General features: G+C 32.9%; 1 protein-coding gene across 6 annotated transcripts in view; it reads right to left on the bottom strand.

Annotated features, from left to right (window-relative positions):
• STAG2 (STAG2 cohesin complex component) overlaps positions 1-19,599 on the bottom strand; it is a 108,208-nt gene that overhangs the window by 61,974 nt on the left and 26,635 nt on the right. For all 6 annotated transcript variants that reach the window (XM_006203981.4, XM_031671361.2, XM_072956804.1 and 3 more), the window contains 2 exons: positions 5,269-5,412; positions 1,817-1,895 (listed from right to left, as the gene is read on the bottom strand). In XM_006203981.4, coding sequence (XP_006204043.1) covers positions 1,817-1,895; positions 5,269-5,312 — 123 coding nt within the window. In that variant the 5' untranslated portion in view covers positions 5,313-5,412. The remainder of the gene's footprint in view (positions 1-1,816; positions 1,896-5,268; positions 5,413-19,599) is intronic.

The following is a 19,599-nucleotide window of genomic DNA, read 5'->3' as shown; positions in this document are numbered from 1 at the left end:
TTTCAGAGATAAGGGTGAAAGAAAAGATCAACTACAAAGAGTACACTAGAAAAGTATAAAATGTTCATGTTAATTAACATGGAGCTATGTATTTGCAATTTATCTATCATATGCCTCAATATTCCCTGTTGGTATGAAAAACTAATTAGTACAATTAAAATGACTCAACGGATACGCTGTGCTAGAAAAAACAATGTGCAAGGAGTGATAATATTGGCAAGTACAAGAAGTAAACATGCTAACCTGGGTATAATCTTGTAGAGCAGAAAACAAGAAGACTAGATAGTATACTATAGTGGATTAAGAACATCATCTTTTAACAGATGTGGGCTCAAATCCTTTTACCACTAAGCTTCTCTAGACCTCAGTTTCCTATCTATAAAAATAAGGAAGTTTTCTAATCTACAGGGTTGTTCAATCATTAAATTAGATAACATGTAAAATTTTAGCACAGTGCATCCAACATACATAGTATAGGGTCAAAATACTACCATTATAATAAGTCCTTGATCTGACCCCTAACACCTGACTCAAAGCAGTGGCTACTCTATTCAGATGCCACTATAAGTCTTATCTCAGCGTGCAAATCAAATCAAGGTCTAAAGTAGTTTCTGTTTTGCAAGATGATGACAGAAAAAACAAACAAACAAACAAACAAAAACCGGTTTTCTAATGAATAACCATATCCTACCCACTAGAATTATGGCTGTCTTTGGATAGTCATGATTTAACATTTGTATTCTTTCCCACTTTCTCTTTTCACTCTCTCTCAAACTATTACTTTTTAGAGGACTAAGAATGCATATGAAATTATGAAACACATGGATTATGTACCCTCTAAAAAGATATTCCAAAGACTAGTTAAATAAATTATGTTCCTTACATAAAATGGGATGCTATGATACCATTAAAAATTACAGACAGGAAAAATTCACTGATAAGAAAGCTGCTGACAACATACTGTTAACTTTTAAAAGCAAATTAAACCATTTACATAGTATGATTTCATTTAAGCAAAATTCTATGACATATTTATACATAGGTGTGTGTGTATATACATACATATGTACATTCACCACAATGTTTACATGTTTAAAATGGGAAATTTTTACTTTCTTCATTGTACATTTCTGCATTATTTAGACTTTTTAAAAGAAAATGTGTTGTGAGAAAATATAAATCCAAACTTCATTTTGGCAAAGAAAATGGTGAACAAAAACAAATCATCTTTTGCACAATGTATTTTCACATGCACAAAGTGAAACATATTTTCCAAAACAGCAAAATGATTTAACAATTCCCTAAGTCATCCACACCCCTCAGGCTACCCAACTGATGCTCTAAACTTACATTCTACTGACTCAGAACTTCACTTTGTTAGTTTTTATCCTTGACATTACTTATAAAGAGTAAAACTTGCCAAAAGTAACCCATTAGACTTAAACGCTTGTAGGTTACATTTTTAGGGTGCTTTAGAATAAGAAATTTACTGATTTGCTTTATATTGAGTCATGTGTAAGTAAAAATAAAGTCAACAGAATACCGTATTTTGCTTAGCATACTATGCTTTATAAAATAAACTACTAGAAACAATGATGTAGTAATTCCAACTTTATAGTAATATAAGTAGATAATGAAAGATATTTGGTCTAAAAGTCAAAGAAACCACACCAACCAGGAAAAAAAAAAGCATTTTTAAAAGACAACATCTGAGACATAGCTAAATATATGTTAGACATTAAACATATAATTATGTTTATTCATATATGTGTATTTAGGACCTTAACCCAAATAAAAACACATATTCTGTACATACTTTTCCTTTGCCTTGCTTTTGGTTTTTTCCTTCAATGTCTTCAAAATCTGTGTCAGAAGAAAAATGTGTTTCTGACTCCCTATGACAAAAAGATAGGCAATTATTTAAAACCTTTCTTAGAAATGTAGATGGAGTTTCTAATTTTTGCCATATTTTCTACAAGGAAGGCTTGGTTAACTCATTACAAAATTCTGTATTAGATTTAAATGTAATTAAGATGCTTTCCCAAAGCATCATACCATAGCACATTACCAAACATATAAGGTTACATAACACAAAAACAATAAACTAAAACACAAATGTCTAAACTTTTTTTATTAACTTTTAACTAAAGCATAAAAACGAAACCAAGGGCTCTCAAAATTTTTAACCCTAGGAACTGTGGTGTTCTACTGGAATGGCTGGTTTCATTTTCTGATTCAAAGACTATGGTGTACAGGGGAAACTGGGTTTTTGCACTAGATACTGGATAATCTTTAGGAATTTTAGCAATGTTAAGGATCCTATGACCTCTACTACATCACTCAAAAAACATTTATAAACCTGAGGGTAACTGTAGAAAACATGTGTTTCTGAAAGAATATGTAGAAAACATTGTTACAAACAAACCATTTGAGATACAGTGGGGAAGTGTGCTAATTGATCAAGATCCTTTATGAAGTAAAGAGGCAGTGAGCCATAGTCAAGAGAACTGGTTCTAGAGCTGTACTAAGAAACTGTGTGGTCTTGAACTGACAGTCTCTCAATCTTCTCATCTATAAACAATGTTTATGCAAGAAAGAATGTAATCTCTAAAGTCTCTTTTTTTATTATTGAGTTATAATCAGTTTACAATGTTGTATCATTTTCCAGTGTAGAGCATAATTTTTCAATTATACATGAACATACATATATTCATTGTCGCATTTTTTCACTGTGAGCTACAAGATCTTGTATATGTTTCCCTATGCTATACAGTATAATCTTGTTTATCTATTCTACATATGCCTGTCAGTATCTACAAATTTTAAACTCCCAGTCTGTCCCTTCCTACCCCCCTCCCCCTTGGCAACCACATAAAGTCTCTTTAATCTCTAAAATGTAAACTTACAGTTCTAAGAAACTATCCCTCACTTTGGAGTAGGAGTGCGTTGTATAATTTGGATTTTCTTGGGCATAAGGAAGTAGACTAATTTAAATATGCATGTGTGATGCTTCTTATATATGTAAACATATCTATCTAAATAGTAATAACATACCCACATTTAAATGCTTAAAGCAAGGCATATTTGGCATTTGAAATTGAACCACACACATAAAAGATAGAGGTTTTACCATTTTAAATGTGTAAACCTAGTATCAGTTTTGTTTAAAATAAACAGAATCAAAGTGAAAGGCTATGTTTCTAAAGCTAGTCTTCTCTAACTAGATTTCTTCTATTTCCTTTTTTTTTTCTATAATAACCAGTTGTCCAGAGGCTGTGAGGTAGGAATACTTTATAAAATTAACGTAATGGTTAAGATGCTGGCAGGGAAAAAAGTTATTTTTTATACCACTTACCTACAAAGTTATTTAAACAATGTATTGAAGATAATGGCAATCCTAACTATGTCCTATAATGTTGCGAGGAAAGAGCCTGTAATAACATCATCTCCCAGAGTTAATGCACCAAAAACTGAATGACTGCTTAATATTAACCCCGAAATTCATGCCTCTTACATCTTAAAAAGACTGTTATCAATAATCTTCCCAAGTGTCTATATGGCCTTGTTAAAAAGACTGAAAATGTTTTTAAACAACTTGATGTATATAAATAAGACATCTGTGGGATACCAGCTCTCCTAAAGAGCTCAGTAAATGCTCTAAGTCTGCACTTACTAGTCTTTGCCAATATTCCAATGGCCGCAAAGCAATCAAAGGCTCAACACATGCTTAATCCTCATCTCCAGGCTATCCCAACTAAAACAATAAGCCACTACAGGTTTAATTATTAACTGGAAAACCTCCTGAAGAAAACTGGAGTAATGAGAATTAGTCTAAAATATTCCCAACCAAAGAAATTATTCTTGTGAGTCTCCAATGCTTTCTTCTATTTTTAAAGTCAAAAGAACAACAAAAACCTATCCTAGGTGAAATAATACAAGCTAAAATGTTTATAGACCATTACTATGTTAACCTAAAAGTGGCTTGAAACTTCAAGTCATCTATCACATGACTGAATCTTCCACTCCTTTTCCTTTACCTGGCCCCTACTCACATACCCAATCAAATGCTATCTATCTCCACAACATCAATTCCCTCTTTTCTGTTATCCTACTTCAGACCCTAATTACTTGATCTATTCTAATAGTCAACAGTCTATAATACAAATCCTTTTAATTGTCTCTAATGTATTAATGTATTTGAGGAATTTCACAACTTTATAATAGTCAAATCAAAAATTACTCTTTTTCTCAGATGATCCCATAGCCTCCTTCAAACAAACAAAAACAAAGCCAAGAAATTTTCAAGAATCTTAAAACAGAATCAATATAAACTGGGATTAAAATCACATTAAAACTCATACTTTGAAATATTGGCAATATCCCAGCAGACCCTTAATAGTCTGAATATAGAAGTATTTTTAAAATGAAAATTCATATAACATCAAAAGCAGACACTGGCCACCACTATGTACAAGGGTATCTGTTGTTTTCAAAATTTTCAGCAACCAGATTGTTTTTACATCAAGTCTTACAAAGAGTCTAATAACAATTATAGTGTGGTGTACATATGTGTAAAGTTAAAGGGGTCCATGGGCAGTTTAAGGGTTAAGTTTTCACTTAGGCACCTAACGAAGCTGGAGCTTAGCATAAAAATCACCACTGCATATACAGTAGCTCAAATTCTTTCTTATATCAACACCAAAGAGTAATTAGAATAAAAGTTGAATAAAGAGTACGTATAGCTTTTAAGATAAGGCTTAAAGGAAATACTTTCTTTGAAGTGACTTTATGGACAAACGAGCATGTCATTTGTTTCTGAAAAAAACATGGAAAGCACATCCTACCCTCCTATGTTTGTTTTAGCCTATCATTTAATTTTATAACAGAAATCTGACATTACATCCTAAATATTACTGCCTGGTATATATTCCTTACTAATGAGAACACTTCCCATTTTAAGAATTTCATGATATTCCCTCAAAACAGTTGCTACTGTAAAACCAAGTATGGACTCAAAGAACTGAAGAGCAAAAATAATAAATTTTACAGTATCTAAATTAAAAAATAAACTTAAATGTACTGTATAAAAAGCATGGAATTACTGTTACAGAGCCCAATAAGCATTGATATAAACTGTTTCAAAGTATGCAATGCTATCTTATACTGAAATATTAGATCTTCTCAAGCAGAAGCAACTTTAACGGAAGTTAATACATTTCCCATTCTGTGGAAAAAACAAGTATTTAGAAATTATCATAGTATACTTACTGAAGTAGATTAAAATCAGTTGGTATTTCTGGAGCTGCTATCATTTCTTTATCATCTTCTGGAACGCCCCAAAGTCAGAAATACATTCATATATTTACGTGGGCAAAATGATGGTTTGCTTCTTTCTTCTAAGACAGACAATTCCTTTAAAAGGGGAGGGAGGATGCCGTATTTATTATGAACACACCAAAAATATCGGGAAGGGTATCTATCTACTCAAAAACTAAATTTCCAAGTGCCTGCTAATGTGTTTTAGTAAATAAGGATTTCTTTCGAAGAAAAGCAGTCAAAAAGGATCTGACTGCTTTTTCTAGATATGAATTTGTTATAACTGTTATAGCCCCACAATAGTAACAACAGTTACTAGGAAAGAACCTTTTATTACAATTATTTTCTAAAATTTGTCATGATTCTCTAGCCTGGCTTTAAAAGACAGATACCCTAACTAGGAACAGAATGTGACTCTTTCACTCGTCCTAAAATCTTTGACAAGTTTAAACCATAATACAAGATGCCTGAAAATTCTATACCTTTCTGCTGATGATGTACAGTACAGTTAAAAGGAGCTAATAAAAAAATCTGATACAATTTTAAAACATTTTAAAAATGGGTTCTTCAACCATAGAAAAAACATACAGTCCAAAACCTGGTTTATTATTAATAAATAACTACTTCATAATAATACATCTGCATTGAACAGGAAGGGGGGGGGGAATCTTAGTTTTTAACTATTCCCTCAAGGAACTTCCAATCAACTTAAATACAAATAATGTCATATGGACAAGAGACAAATGCCATTTGTGATCGAAGTTTAAGTTTGGCCAAAGGAAGGGTATTATTTCTAGTTTTGAAAGTCACAGATGTAGTTCCTAAACAAGAGAGTGATCTAAAAGCAAATGACAAATTTATAACAAAAAAGAAAATAGGCTGGGTCTGAAGCTCTTAACTTTATAATTTTATTTTATTTCCAAGTGAATCTAGTATTTGGTAGCCACCTAAAGACTAAACATATCCAATTAATAATAAATGTTCAAATGTCACCTACTGATGAACTTCTCTAATGATCTCTTCCAGCATAGACATTATACAAGAAACTGATCATTTTAATTTTTCCATTAATTTTAACTCTCTAAAAAGCATCATAAATGTCCACTAATATGTAATTAAAATAAAAAAGTTCAAAACACTGCACTTCCTTGCTCACTCTAATTAAGCTACTCCTCTCTGCCCCTTCTCTCTAAGCATTTTATAAAACCAAACTTGCTGCATTTCTTAAATATACAGTTTTTAAGCAGACTTTAAAGATAGTTCATAAATGGATTCTCCTAAGGGACATAAAGAATGAATCAGCTCTGAAAAGCAGAAAGCACTAAATAAAATAGGTACTGTGTGATAAACTACATTCCTCTAAGTAGCACAGAACTAATTTCTAGTGTACAAGAAGTCTTGCCAAGTCAAATTATTTTGCTCACTATAAGGTTATACTAGTATGTATTTGGTAATTTAGAAACCAAAGCAAACACAAAAGAAAAACAATTTACGAAGATGTAAGTCTCCCAGACAAGGTGCCTATATTTTAAAAAGAAATACCGTGACAGAGTCTGATAGATTTAGAAAAAATTATTAAACTAAACTAGCCAACTCTCTATCCTAGTGAAACATCTGTTTTTAAAAGTTTATCAATATTAAAAATCCATCCAACCAACTAACAGTATCTACCATGTGCCAAATGCAGTGGTGGGCACTGGACATACAGTGGTGAACAGGAGGGCAATGATGCTTGCCCTTATAGAACTACCTGTAACAATAAATGTGAAAATAAATTTATTTCTAAGAGAAAGCATCTATCTCTACTGCCACCTATTATTAAACATAGTATTAAATTCCATGTGTCTTGAGGTTTTACTATTGTAATCATTCTCTAAGTAACTAATTTGCCACCAAAACAGTTCTTCATAGCTCAAAAGAGTTATATACATTGAAGCTGCTTTGTAATTTAAAGGAGAGAAATAATGGGTAAGTTAGCATTGTTTTTTTTCTTTAAGAATATAAATTTTATCTGCAGGAAGAACTGAGAATTTTTCCCTTTTTATTTTAAATGTTTACAGCTATATACAAATACAATTTGCTTCCCCAAAGGATTTTCATTAAAAAATTCCCAAACGAGGGCTTTAAATTTACTTAACACCATTTGACCTAAGTTGGGAAACCCAAAACTAAGAATACATAATGCTCAAATAAAAGTGTAAGTTTAATAATCTAACTCACCACACCATTTCTGGCCTACTGTAGGTTATTAATTTTTAAAAAAATATGCTCAAAGATCACAAGGTGGAGCTCTCACCTAGTGTCAAGGAAAAACTCTGAGATTTTTAGCATATGTACCAATTTTCTATAACTACTATAAAAGAATTAACATTCCAACAGCTTTGGAGGATAAAGCATAGAAATGAAATTTACTTTAACTCTCAATCACTATTTTCTTCTTGGGAAAAAATATTTTCAATAACAACTAGCTTCTGTTTCTCCTTACTTAAAACTAAGCAAACACATTTGTTGATAGCTTGAATAATATACTTTAAAGTAAAACCACTTCCTTAGGCTCAAGTGTATATAATACACTGCCATTAAAGATTTGTTAAATACATTCATTATATAATTATTGGATTAAAAAGTAATAAGTGGTTATATATTTTTAATTCTATATGTTAAATTCAAGTAAACACTCTCAGCAGTACTCCTGATGTAAACAGATCTAAAAGCTGAAAGTTGATCACCATAACTTTTTCAAGTGATCTATAATAAATACGTTTAGGACCTGTTACTCAGTTTAGATCCCAAGTTAAATTAATTCAATAACAAAAAAACTTTCTTCCTCCACGTCTGAAAACCTGCTGGACACCTACTATGTAGCATATAAACACAAATATATATTAAATATATATAATTATGCTTGTATTCTTAACTCCAAATGACTTAATTGATTAAAATTATCCTCCCAGGAAAAAGTAAACACACACACAAAAAAACCCGATTTTCTTTAATATTGTTTAAAAATCTTAAAGTAATTCTGATTTCTTTTTACAAAAGAATGATTGTTTCAATCCCAAGTGGTCTCAAGATAGAAAATAAAAAAGCTACAAAACAGAGCTATTAATAACAAAGTCCCTCAGAACCTACGTGTTATTGGGGAGTGGGGGAGAGCACTTAAAGTAGTTGGTGTATTAATCCTTTCCCTAAAAATGCAGAAATATCCAACTCCTAAAAGCTAGCAAACTCAGCACATACACCACATGACACCCCCTTATCTTAACACTCCTCCCAAAAGGGTTATATTCTTGTATCTATGAGGATCACATCTCGGAAATGTACATACTCTTCTGGAATACCACCATCATTATAATACAAACACTTAAAAAGGAAGAGGAAAATGAATATATATATATATATTCATATATATATATATATGGTGACTGAATATATATATATGACATGACTGAACCACTATGCTGTACACTGGAAACTTAACACAATATTGTAAATCGACTATACTTCAATTTTAAAATAAATAAATAAATAACTATTTAAATGTCCCGCCACATATTAACTTATGCTACAAATGTAATTAAAATTCATACACTGAAACTACTTATGATGACTGTGTAGCAAAACTACTTATGACAACTGTATAGCAAAATAGGTAAAGTTTAAGTTAAAAGCCTTATATTAGGATACAATATTCACCAAAAAAAGAAGCAAAAGAAAACAGTTATCGTGATGGAGAAAATGTGGGTGATTTTTAAATTTTTAATTACAATCTTATTGTTAGTATAAAAAAAGTAAATTATGAGGGTGGAATTTCTGTTCAACATCTTCTCTAAATAGCTGAACTGAGGAATTACAAAACTATCTCTGCTGCTAAAATCTGATTTACTCATATTTCAGGTATGAAATCTCATAAAGTTATATGCATCTACAAAAAGAAACCCACAAAAAACTTTGAGTTCTATCATAAAACTATCTTTATTATGCTCACCTACAAGATTAGCAGGAAACAGAAACTTTCATAAGATCTCCTGACAAGACCCAAAGGTATGTTCCTTTTATCGGCTTATCTACTTTCTTAGGAGACAGCAGACAGAAGTCTGTCATTTAAGATGAGATTGTGAATGTTAGAAAGTAGACTAGCTCCTGCATTAGTATAGTTAATGAAAACAGGAAAGTTGCTGTCATTCCTTATGTCAAATGATACATGGCAACTTTGAGTACAAAGGACAAGAATGAAAAACTCACCAAAAAAATTAAATCAGACATAAATAACTACCTTCAAAAGAAGGAAATCTATTGCTCCTTTGATGATTGGTAACCTTTAAAAAAGATTTCTCCTTGCTCAAAAAGGTATTTTTCTTCCCCCAGTTTATTTCTATAGTCTTCTGACTAAGTGACAGGGTGAAAAGAATGACAAATCAAGCAATGATCATGTAATACTCAGGCCAGTAACAAAATTTTCACCTAAACGTTTCTTGATAGCATACTCACATCACAAGTACCACATATATCATTTACAAATATATTTTCTTTTCCATAAACTGGGAAAGAGAACTAAAGAATTTCTAAAGGTAGAACCTGCTGCTCTAGTGCAGGAGGAGGATATCTGGAGAAGGTATAACTGGAAGAAATCTGAATACATAAGAGAATTAATGATCCTGTCTACATTTCCTAACTAAAGCTCAAGTATCTGCCCTTACAAACTTAAAAATTAATACACAGAAAGGAGGGGGGAGGCCAAAAGTAAAAAACAGAACAAGACAAAAAACAAAAAAAAACTTCCTAAAATAACTAAGTAGATAAAGTAAACAAACCTAATGCCACAATACTTCAAAAACAACTTTTACTTTCAGGAAGAGGGGAGGGAGCAAGCTGGGGCATAGTCTACATAGATTTGGCATCACTATACACTGCCAGAAACTAAAGCCAGAAAGAACTGGAAACATCCACCTGTTCCCCTCCTATTTTTAAGAGTAGGATAGTAGATGTTCAGCAATCTTCCTCATTTCCTTGTCCACCCACATTCCCCAATACTTTCCATTTGTGACTCAAGTTCTAACCACAATTAGGATCACCTAGCCCAACCTACATACTCAGCCTGCCCCAGTTCTTGACCATCAGTTCTGATTTCTGTAGAAAATCTAGCACGCCATCATCAACTTCAGAACAAATGAGTGCTACAGGGGGAGGTGGGGGATAAGAAAAGGCTTCTGCCTTATTCCTGCAGACCCACTACTCTATCACTCTGTACTCAATTGTACCCTATGCCTGAATCATCCAATGATCAATATCCTGCCTTGTTCTTGCTATAATATATCTACCAGCCCCTTCCCAGGAGCTGGAATCCTGCCCCTAAACCCATTCTAAAAACAGTCTCCCTGTGTCTCCCCCAGTTGCCCTAATCTAAATGACACAATACTGTCTTCTCATCTGTCTACCATAGTGGCACTGACTGCTGCTAGACACTGGATACCGTATCATACCTAATATAGGAGTGGACATACATCAGCTATCTAATTCCAAGCCTGCTAATTTCCCAGTTTGCCTTAACAAGCTGCAGTTGACTAGACATTATATGTCAACTATCATACCTATCCCAAGGTAAGTATCAGAACAGGTAACTATTTGTTTTATCATATACTACCACCTTAAAAAATCATACCTCAGTCTGCCAGAGTCACAGCTAAACTATAAGAATCATTTTTTAAAGCACTGTCAATGTTCACTCTTCATCTCACTTATACTGGAATATCATACTCTGCATTTAGCTTTCTGCACTAATTTGAAATACATATGTGCTCCACTGACCTAACTTTCTGTATGTTAAGACATCATGAGTAAACAGCAGTAATTACTACTGGGTGTAGTGGCTTTCAACATTTCAGAGGTGAGACCAAATTACCTGGTGTAAAAGAATATCTAGATCTGAAAATCAAATTTACAACAAGCTAATTTCACATGTTAACACTCGCAAATAGTATACAGTATGATACAAGCACAGTGCATTATTACCATCAAACCCATTTCATACTGGGCACCACTGGTTCACTGGCAGATTTCAAGCAATAGCAGATTATCAAGACAGATTTCATAGCAAAGTAGATAAATACAGGATAATCCTGCATGGATTGAGGGAAATCCACAGATTTTTATTTCATATACTCTTGGGTTGACTGTATCAAAAAACCTTCACATTTATTTACTCAAGGCAGTAAAGAGGACCTAACGAAATCTTGAGTGTTTATTAATGGTTCACATGAAGATGGAGATACAATTATACCTGAGACACAATAAAATCAAAGTGTAAAATAAACCATTTATTAAGGGTCATGGGAAATTTTAATCTAAAATTTAGAATTGCAGTTACTACCACTAAGCACAATATTTTTGTTCATTTTAGTATGACAAAACACAACATACATGCTACATATTTAAAATTTTTGTACCTTACACTTCTGATTAGGTAACACCTTACTAAAATATCTAGCATAAGCATCTACTCAATAAACCACTAACCTTCCTACTAACATGAATAGTACACAATTCATAGGCTTGAATTATGTTCATATTCAAGTTCAGAAATCAAACATTTTTTCACAATGAGGCTTATGAAAACAGTACAGGTACTTTCCATTTCTTATTTCAAATTTAAAAGGTTGGTAATTCTACACAATGACAATAACAGGAGAGTCACACATATGTTGTACTCTAAAATTATTTTAATTCTAAACTTAAGTCTTCCTAAATAAAGATTAAACATGTAAATCACTTTTAAAAAATTAAATTTAAGCCAGATAAAGACACTATAAAGAAACCCTACAGACCAGAGGTATAGCTTAGTGGTAGAGTGCAAGCTTAGCTTAGCATGCACAAGGTCCTGGGTTCAATCTCCAGTACCTCCACTAAAAAAATAAAAATTAAAAAATGTTTTTAATTAAAATTAAAAAATATTAATTTTTTAAAAACCCTACAGACCAAAATCACTGATGAACACTTATATAAAAATCCTCAACAAAATACTAGCAAGCCAAATTCAACAGCACATTAAAAATATTATACACCATGACCAAAATAGGATTTATTCCCAGAATGCAAGGCTGGTTCAGCACTCAAAAATCAATCATTGTAATGTATTAACAAAATGAAGAGTAAAAACCCCACCCCAATCATCTCAACTGATAACAGAAAAAGCATTTGATAAGATTCAACACCTTTAAATGATAAAAAAAAAACACTAAACAAACTAGACAATGAAGGAAGTACCTCAACATAATAAAGAACACTTACAAAAGGCCACAGTCAGTATCATACTGAATGAAGACTAGAAGCTTTCCCTGTAAGATCAGAAACAAGGCAATGATGCCATCCTCCCTCCACTTCTATTTAACATGGTATTGGAAATCCTATCCAAAACAATTAGGCAAGAAAAAGAAATATCCATCCATATCAGAAAGAAGTAAAATTTTCTCTATTCACAGATGGTATGTTCTTACATGTAAAAAAACCTAAAAATTTCACCCCCACCAAAAAAAAAAACCTGATAGAATAAACAAATTCAGCAAAGGTGTCAGATGCAAAGTCATCACACAAAAGTGAGCTGTGCTTCTCTACACTAAAAATCAACAATCCAAAAAGGAAATTCAGAAAACCACTCCATTACAATAGCACTAAAAAGAATAAAATTCCTAGGAATAAACGTAACTAATGAAGTGGAAGGCTTATACAATGAAAATCACAAAACACTGCTGAATGAAATTAAAGAATACACAAATAAATGGAAAGACACTCCACATTCAGGGATTAGATGGCTCAATACTGTTAAGATGTCCGTACTACCCAAAGCAATCTACAGATTCAAAGCAATCTCTACCAAAATCTCAAGAGCTTTTTTTTTTCTTTGCAGAAATAGAAAAATTCATCACAAAAATTCAAGGTTCTCCAAATAATCAAAATAATTCAGGAAAAAGGGAACAAAGTTAGAGGAAACACTTCCTAACTTCAAAACATATCACAAAGGTATAATATTGGCATAAAGACAGGCATAAAGACCAATAAAATAGAATGGAAAGGCCAGAAATAAACCCTGGAATACACATTCAAATGATTTTTGACAAGGGTGCCAGGACTACTCAATGGGATTCTTCTTCAAAAACAAAATGGTGCTGTGAAAACTGGATATCCACAAGCAAAAAAAAATGAAGTTGGACCATTCATTATCTCACACCACATACAAAAATTAATTCAAAATGGATTAAAGATCTAAATCTAAGAACTAAAACTATAAAACTCTTAAAAGAAAACATAAAGGAAAAGCTTCATAACACTGGACTTTGCAACGATTTCTTGGATATGACACCAAAAGCACACACAAATGGGACTACATCAAAACTTTTACATATCAAAGGACATCAAAACTTTTACACATCGAAGGACACATTCAACAGAGTGAAAAGGCAACCTACAGAATAAGAGAAAATATTTTCAAACAATATCTGATAAGAGGTTAACAACTAGAATATGTAAAGAATTCCTATAACAACAAAAAAATTAAAAATGCAAATAAAAATGGACAAAGGACTTGAATCAAAACCAAATCAGGGGAGGATACAACTCAGTGGTAGAGTGCATGATTAGCATGCAGGAGGTCCTGGGTTCAATCCCCAGTACCTCCATTAAAAATAAATAAATAAACCTAATTACCTCCTCCCTCAAAACAAAAACCTTCAGTGGTTCCTTGTGGTCTCCACATAATGTTTCTTTTAAAATAAATAAAAACAAAAAATTGAAAACTACAATGAAATACTTCACACCCTTTGGGATAGCTAGAATAAAAAAGACATAACAACAACTGTCTGCAAGAATGTGGGGAAAATTTCACACTTGTGCACTGTTGGTAGGACTGTAAAATTGTGCAACTGCTATGGAAAATAGTACGGAGGTACCTCAAAATATTTTTAAATAGAACTGCCATATAATTAAGCAATCCCCACTTGCAGGTATATATCCACAATATTTGACAGCTGGGTCTCAAAGGGATCTTTGCACACCTACATTCATAGCAGCACTATTCACAACATCCAAGAGTTGGAAGCAGCCCATATGTCCATCAACAGCTGAATGGAGAAATGAAATATGGCATATACATACAATGGATATCATTCTTAACAAGGAAGTCCTTTCACGTGCTACAACATTGATGAACCTTCAGGACATTACGGTAAATGAAATAAGCCAGCTAGTCACAAAAAGACAAATACTGCATGACCCACTTACATGAGGTATCAAAAGTAGTCAAATTCATAGAAACAGAAAGCAGAATGGTGGTTACCAGTTTTTGTTTTTGCTTTAGTTTGGAGTCAGGGCAGGAAGAGGGAGCTGTTGTTTAACATGTTAATCACCCACTGTGGAACGAGTGGCCCTGAGGAAACACAATCATCACCCAGATTTGGGTGATGTGGTGATCAACATGTTAGTGGGTATAGTTTCAGAACTGCAAGATTAAAAAGTTCTGGAGATCAGTTTCACAACAATGACAATTTACTTAACACTGCTGAACTATCCACTTACAAAATGGTTACGACAGTAAATTTTATTTTCTTTACCACAACAAAAAATTAAATTTAAACCCTTTTATCAAGTAAGTTTCTCTCATATCAAATATTCACAAGGTTTTACCAATCACTTGAGAACACCTTTCTACTGAACAAGCATACTATACACCATAACTATTCATATCTTCTGAAATGTAATTTTATAAATTAAGAACTGACAATTATATCTACACTCAGAATACTTTATTTTGACAGATTTTTTATCTCCTATTTATACAGTAAAAAGAAACCAAAGCTTGTCTAACTTTATAGCAAGAGTCAAAGAAATATCTAGCTTTAAAAAAAAGAATGGAAGCACCTGGTTGAACAATGAAGCTATCTTCAGCTACATTTTTTAAGTTATTCACCACAGGATATGAAAACTATCGTTGAATAAATGTTCAACATTTCTCCTCCTTGTTCAAAATTTGATGGCACAAGTCTCATAGTCACCCACAAGAGAACAGCATACAACTTAAACCAAGAAAAAAAGCACCAAGAACCTTCTAGTAGCAATTTAGGCAAGCTGCAGTCAAGGGTTAGCGTGTTACAATGGCATTGTGTAATGATACTAGAAACTAGGACTTACTGATCCCTAAAACGTAGCATGTGATTCCATTAAACTTGGGAAAGGGAGCTTATGATTAGCCTGCATCATAAAGATGATCCAAAGAAGAGCTATTGAAATGTTACATATATGTAGTTAGATAACTGGTACTAGGTATTACCAGGGGCCCCCATATTTTGCCCTGTAACCTATTCAATGTTCAGTGCCTTTAAACACCCATGAGTGTCTTCTACTTCAGTAAGTCATTCAATAGGAGGAAAACAGACCAACTGTGAACCCAAGCTCTAAGGTGACAGGAAATTTTTAAACTTTTCTAAAGCAACTGAGACCAAAAGACTACCTTATTTCTAAACCACTACGAATATATTAAAGCATCCTGGCAAAACATCACCAAAAGGATTATCTAAATGCTAAGAAAGGAGGCAAAATAATGATTCAGCAAACATTTAATATTAATTAAGACCAATATATTACTATAGGCAAAAATATAACAGAACTAATGTTTCTCTGTGTTACACTTAAAAGTATACTCTACAGCAGAGAACTTGAAACTACTATCATAAATTAGAGAGGTTTAGTTATTGCAACTTTGCTTTTAAGACAATTTCTTGTACCAGAGATTTATCTGCTAAGTCATTAGTCAGGAAAGAAACTTTTCAATTAGAAAATTCTATAGAAAAACGTGTCATAACGATGCACTTCATAAAAAGGTTTCTGCCAAATAATGCAGCAAAATCTGAGAACAGTATGTATAAGGAGATTCTTCAAATGCAAGCATCTCCCATCTTACTCTGTGATTTACTTTGGTAAAACTGCCCAAAATGCTCTTTTCATCATGAAAAGCAGTCTTTCTCTCTCTTTCCCACCAGTGATTATGCTCAGCTTTCCTGATTTAATAAACTGCAAACAAGAAAGGGAAAAAGTTTTCTCCTCCAACTGCTTCTAGTAAATTACTCTGCTAATGTTTGCCAAATATCCCACTCATGTTGTTTTACTTGAAAGTTTTAACTCCATTATGTCCCCCAACTCACAGGTTAGTTCTGTGTCACCTGCTCTGCTAGCAATAACTTTCTAGGTATTCAGCTATCTTTCACCTGTCTCTTTTTCTGTCCAAAGTTACAGAGCAATAAGCAGAGTTTCTCCACTGCTAAAGCAGATGAATATCAACACTATCATCGACACAGTTACTAGCCAACGTACTTCACTAACTCATATTGATCATAACTTGTAGACCATGAAATGGTTCAGAAGTCAGTGTGACAGATTCAACTCCCTCACCATGAAAGGCATCATCAACAGAGTCACCTTCTGTTAGGTCTGGCACTTAATATCAATGTTTACAACAAATTGTTTTGATCAGTATGCTACTTTTAAGAAAGAAGTGTAAGATAAGAATACACATATGGATGCATTTGTTTGCACAAGAAGAAATACTGCAAGGATTAACGTGAAACTTTTCTTTAAAAAAGCATTTTTTAAAGGTTACCTATAAGAGGGAGGAGATGAAAGAATATAGGAGGCAAGAGTCTCTGAAAACTTCTACATACACTCTTCTACATAATTTTAACTCTTGATTTAGGAAAATGAATTACTTATTCAAGAAATGAATTTGTGAAATTGCTAAAGTTGAAAAACTAAGAACAAACTTAATCATGTACATCAAATAAACAGAGAAAGCATTTATAGTAAGAGTTTAAAATACAACATTGTATCCTTAGTGGGATGAACTCTAAGGACAAAATGAAATAAAGGAAATTTAAACTTTACTTAATAGTTTTGTGTTTGTTGTAATACTGATTCTGTTTCTCTGAAGTTACTTACTTTATACTACAGGATAGGAAATAAGTAATCATGTTAATAATACTAAGAATCAAGGATTCAAGTGTAAGAGAAAAAAGACAATTAACAAAAAAAACTTTAATAACACATACTAAAATTGAATTGAAGGGAAATGCAAATAAAAACTACAATGAGATATCATTATACCTATCAGAATGGTGAAAATAAAAAGTAGTGACAAAATCAAATGATAGCAAAGATGCAAAGAAACTGATTCTCATATATTGGTGGTGGAAGTGTAAAATGGTACACCCGCTCTAGTAAAGAGTTTAGAAGTTGCTTCTAAAAACCATAAAACCACAAAAAAAGAAATGATAATCATGTGATAGAATAGACGTGTCAGCTAAAGCTACTGTGGTAATCATATCTGCAACACAGAAATGTATCAAATCAACACATTGTATACCTTAAACTTATACACTGTTAATCATATCAATAAAAAATTTTAAAATGTAAATCATACATGCATTTGCCATAAAAACCAGCAACCTTACTCATGAGCATTTAACCAAGAAAACTGAAAAACCAATGACCACATAAAAACATACATGAACGTACAGAGCAGCTTAATTTTTAATAGCTAAAAATTGGTAACAACTGTTAGGGTCTTTACAGAGTTAGGGTCTTCACAGAAGTTATCAAGTTGAAATGGCATGGGTTAAAAGTTAAAAAGTTAGCGTGAGCCCTAATTCAGTATGACTGGTATCCTTATAAAAGGGGGAACTTGGAGACAGACATAACACACAGTGAGAATGTCATGTGAAGATGAAGGTGTAGACCAGAGTGATGCTTCTATAAACCAAAAAACAAGATTGCCAGCAAACCATCAAAAGCTAGGGAAGACGTATGGAATGGATTCTCTCTCACAGCTCTCGGAAGGAACCAACTTGACTCACACCATGATCTTACATTTCTAGCCTCCAGAACTGTGAAACAATCATTTTCTGTTGTTTAAACCATCCAGTTTGTGGGGGCAGAGGGTATAGATTAGTGGTAGAGTGCATGCTTAGCATGCATGAGGTCCTGGGTTCAATCCCCAGTGCCTCCGTTAAATAAACAAGCCCAATTACTTCCCCCTGCCAAATAAGTAAATAAAAAGAAGCTACTACTTTAAACCATCCAGTTTGTGATGCTTTGCTGTGGCAGCCCAAGCAAACTAATACAAGCATAAATATACTTCAGTGAGTGAATGGTTAAACAAAGTATGATACATCATGGAATATGACTCAGCAATAGAAAGGAATTAACTGCTGGAATGCAACAACTTGCTTGTTTGGATCTCAAGGGGATTATGTTGAGTAAAAAAACACCAATCTCAACAGGTTATATACTATATGATTTCCACTTACAGAACAGCCTCCAAAATGACAAAATTAAGGAGAGCAGATTAGTGGTTGCCAGGGATTAGGAACAGAATAGAGGAACGTGAGGGAGGGGGATGAGTGTAATTATAAACAAGTAGTATGAGAGATCTTTGTGACGATGAAACTGTTCTGTATCTTAGTGGTGGTTAAATGTATCTACATGTGATAAAACTGCACAGAATTATAAACACACAGTCACACATATCAATACACATGTAATTGTAAAACCTGAACAAACTGTGGTTTGCTTCGATGTCAATTTCCTGCTCTTGATATTGTACTATAGTTATGCATGATGTTTCCATTGGTGGAAACTGAGTGAAGGATACATGGGACCTATCTCCTATTTTTGCAACTTCCTATGAATCTAGTATCATACTAAAATGAAACTTGAAAATATCTAATCAAAATCCTAGCAAGGATCTTTTTCCCAAAAATCAACAAACTGATTCTTAGGTGAAAAGGTAAAGGAATTAGAAAAGCCAAAACAATTTCAAAAAAGAATGAATTTGGAGGATTCACACTATACACTATATGAATGCTTACTATATAACCACAGTTATCAAGACATTGTGAATGGTGATTATGACAGATCAACAGAATAGAGACCTGAAACAGACCCATACACATATGGTCATTCAATTTTTGACAACGGTACCAAGGCACTTCAATGAAGAAAGATTGTCTTTTCCAACAGACTGTACATCCGTATGCCAAAAGTTTCTTTAATCCGTATCTTATACCACATGCAAAAATTAACTCAAAATGGAATATGAAAACGAATATATGTATGTATATGCATGACTGGGATATTGTGCTGTACACCAGAAATTGACACATTGTAACCGACTGTATTTCAATTTAAAAAAAAATTAACTCAAAATGAATGCTAGACTCAAACGTAAAAACTAAACTATAAAAC

The sequence above is a fragment of the Vicugna pacos genome, chromosome X, assembly GCF_048564905.1.
Source record: "Vicugna pacos chromosome X, VicPac4, whole genome shotgun sequence".
Taxonomy (NCBI): Eukaryota; Metazoa; Chordata; class Mammalia; order Artiodactyla; family Camelidae; genus Vicugna; species Vicugna pacos.
Note: the sequence above shows the minus strand (reverse complement) of the source record. Positions and strands in the feature narration are given on the sequence as shown.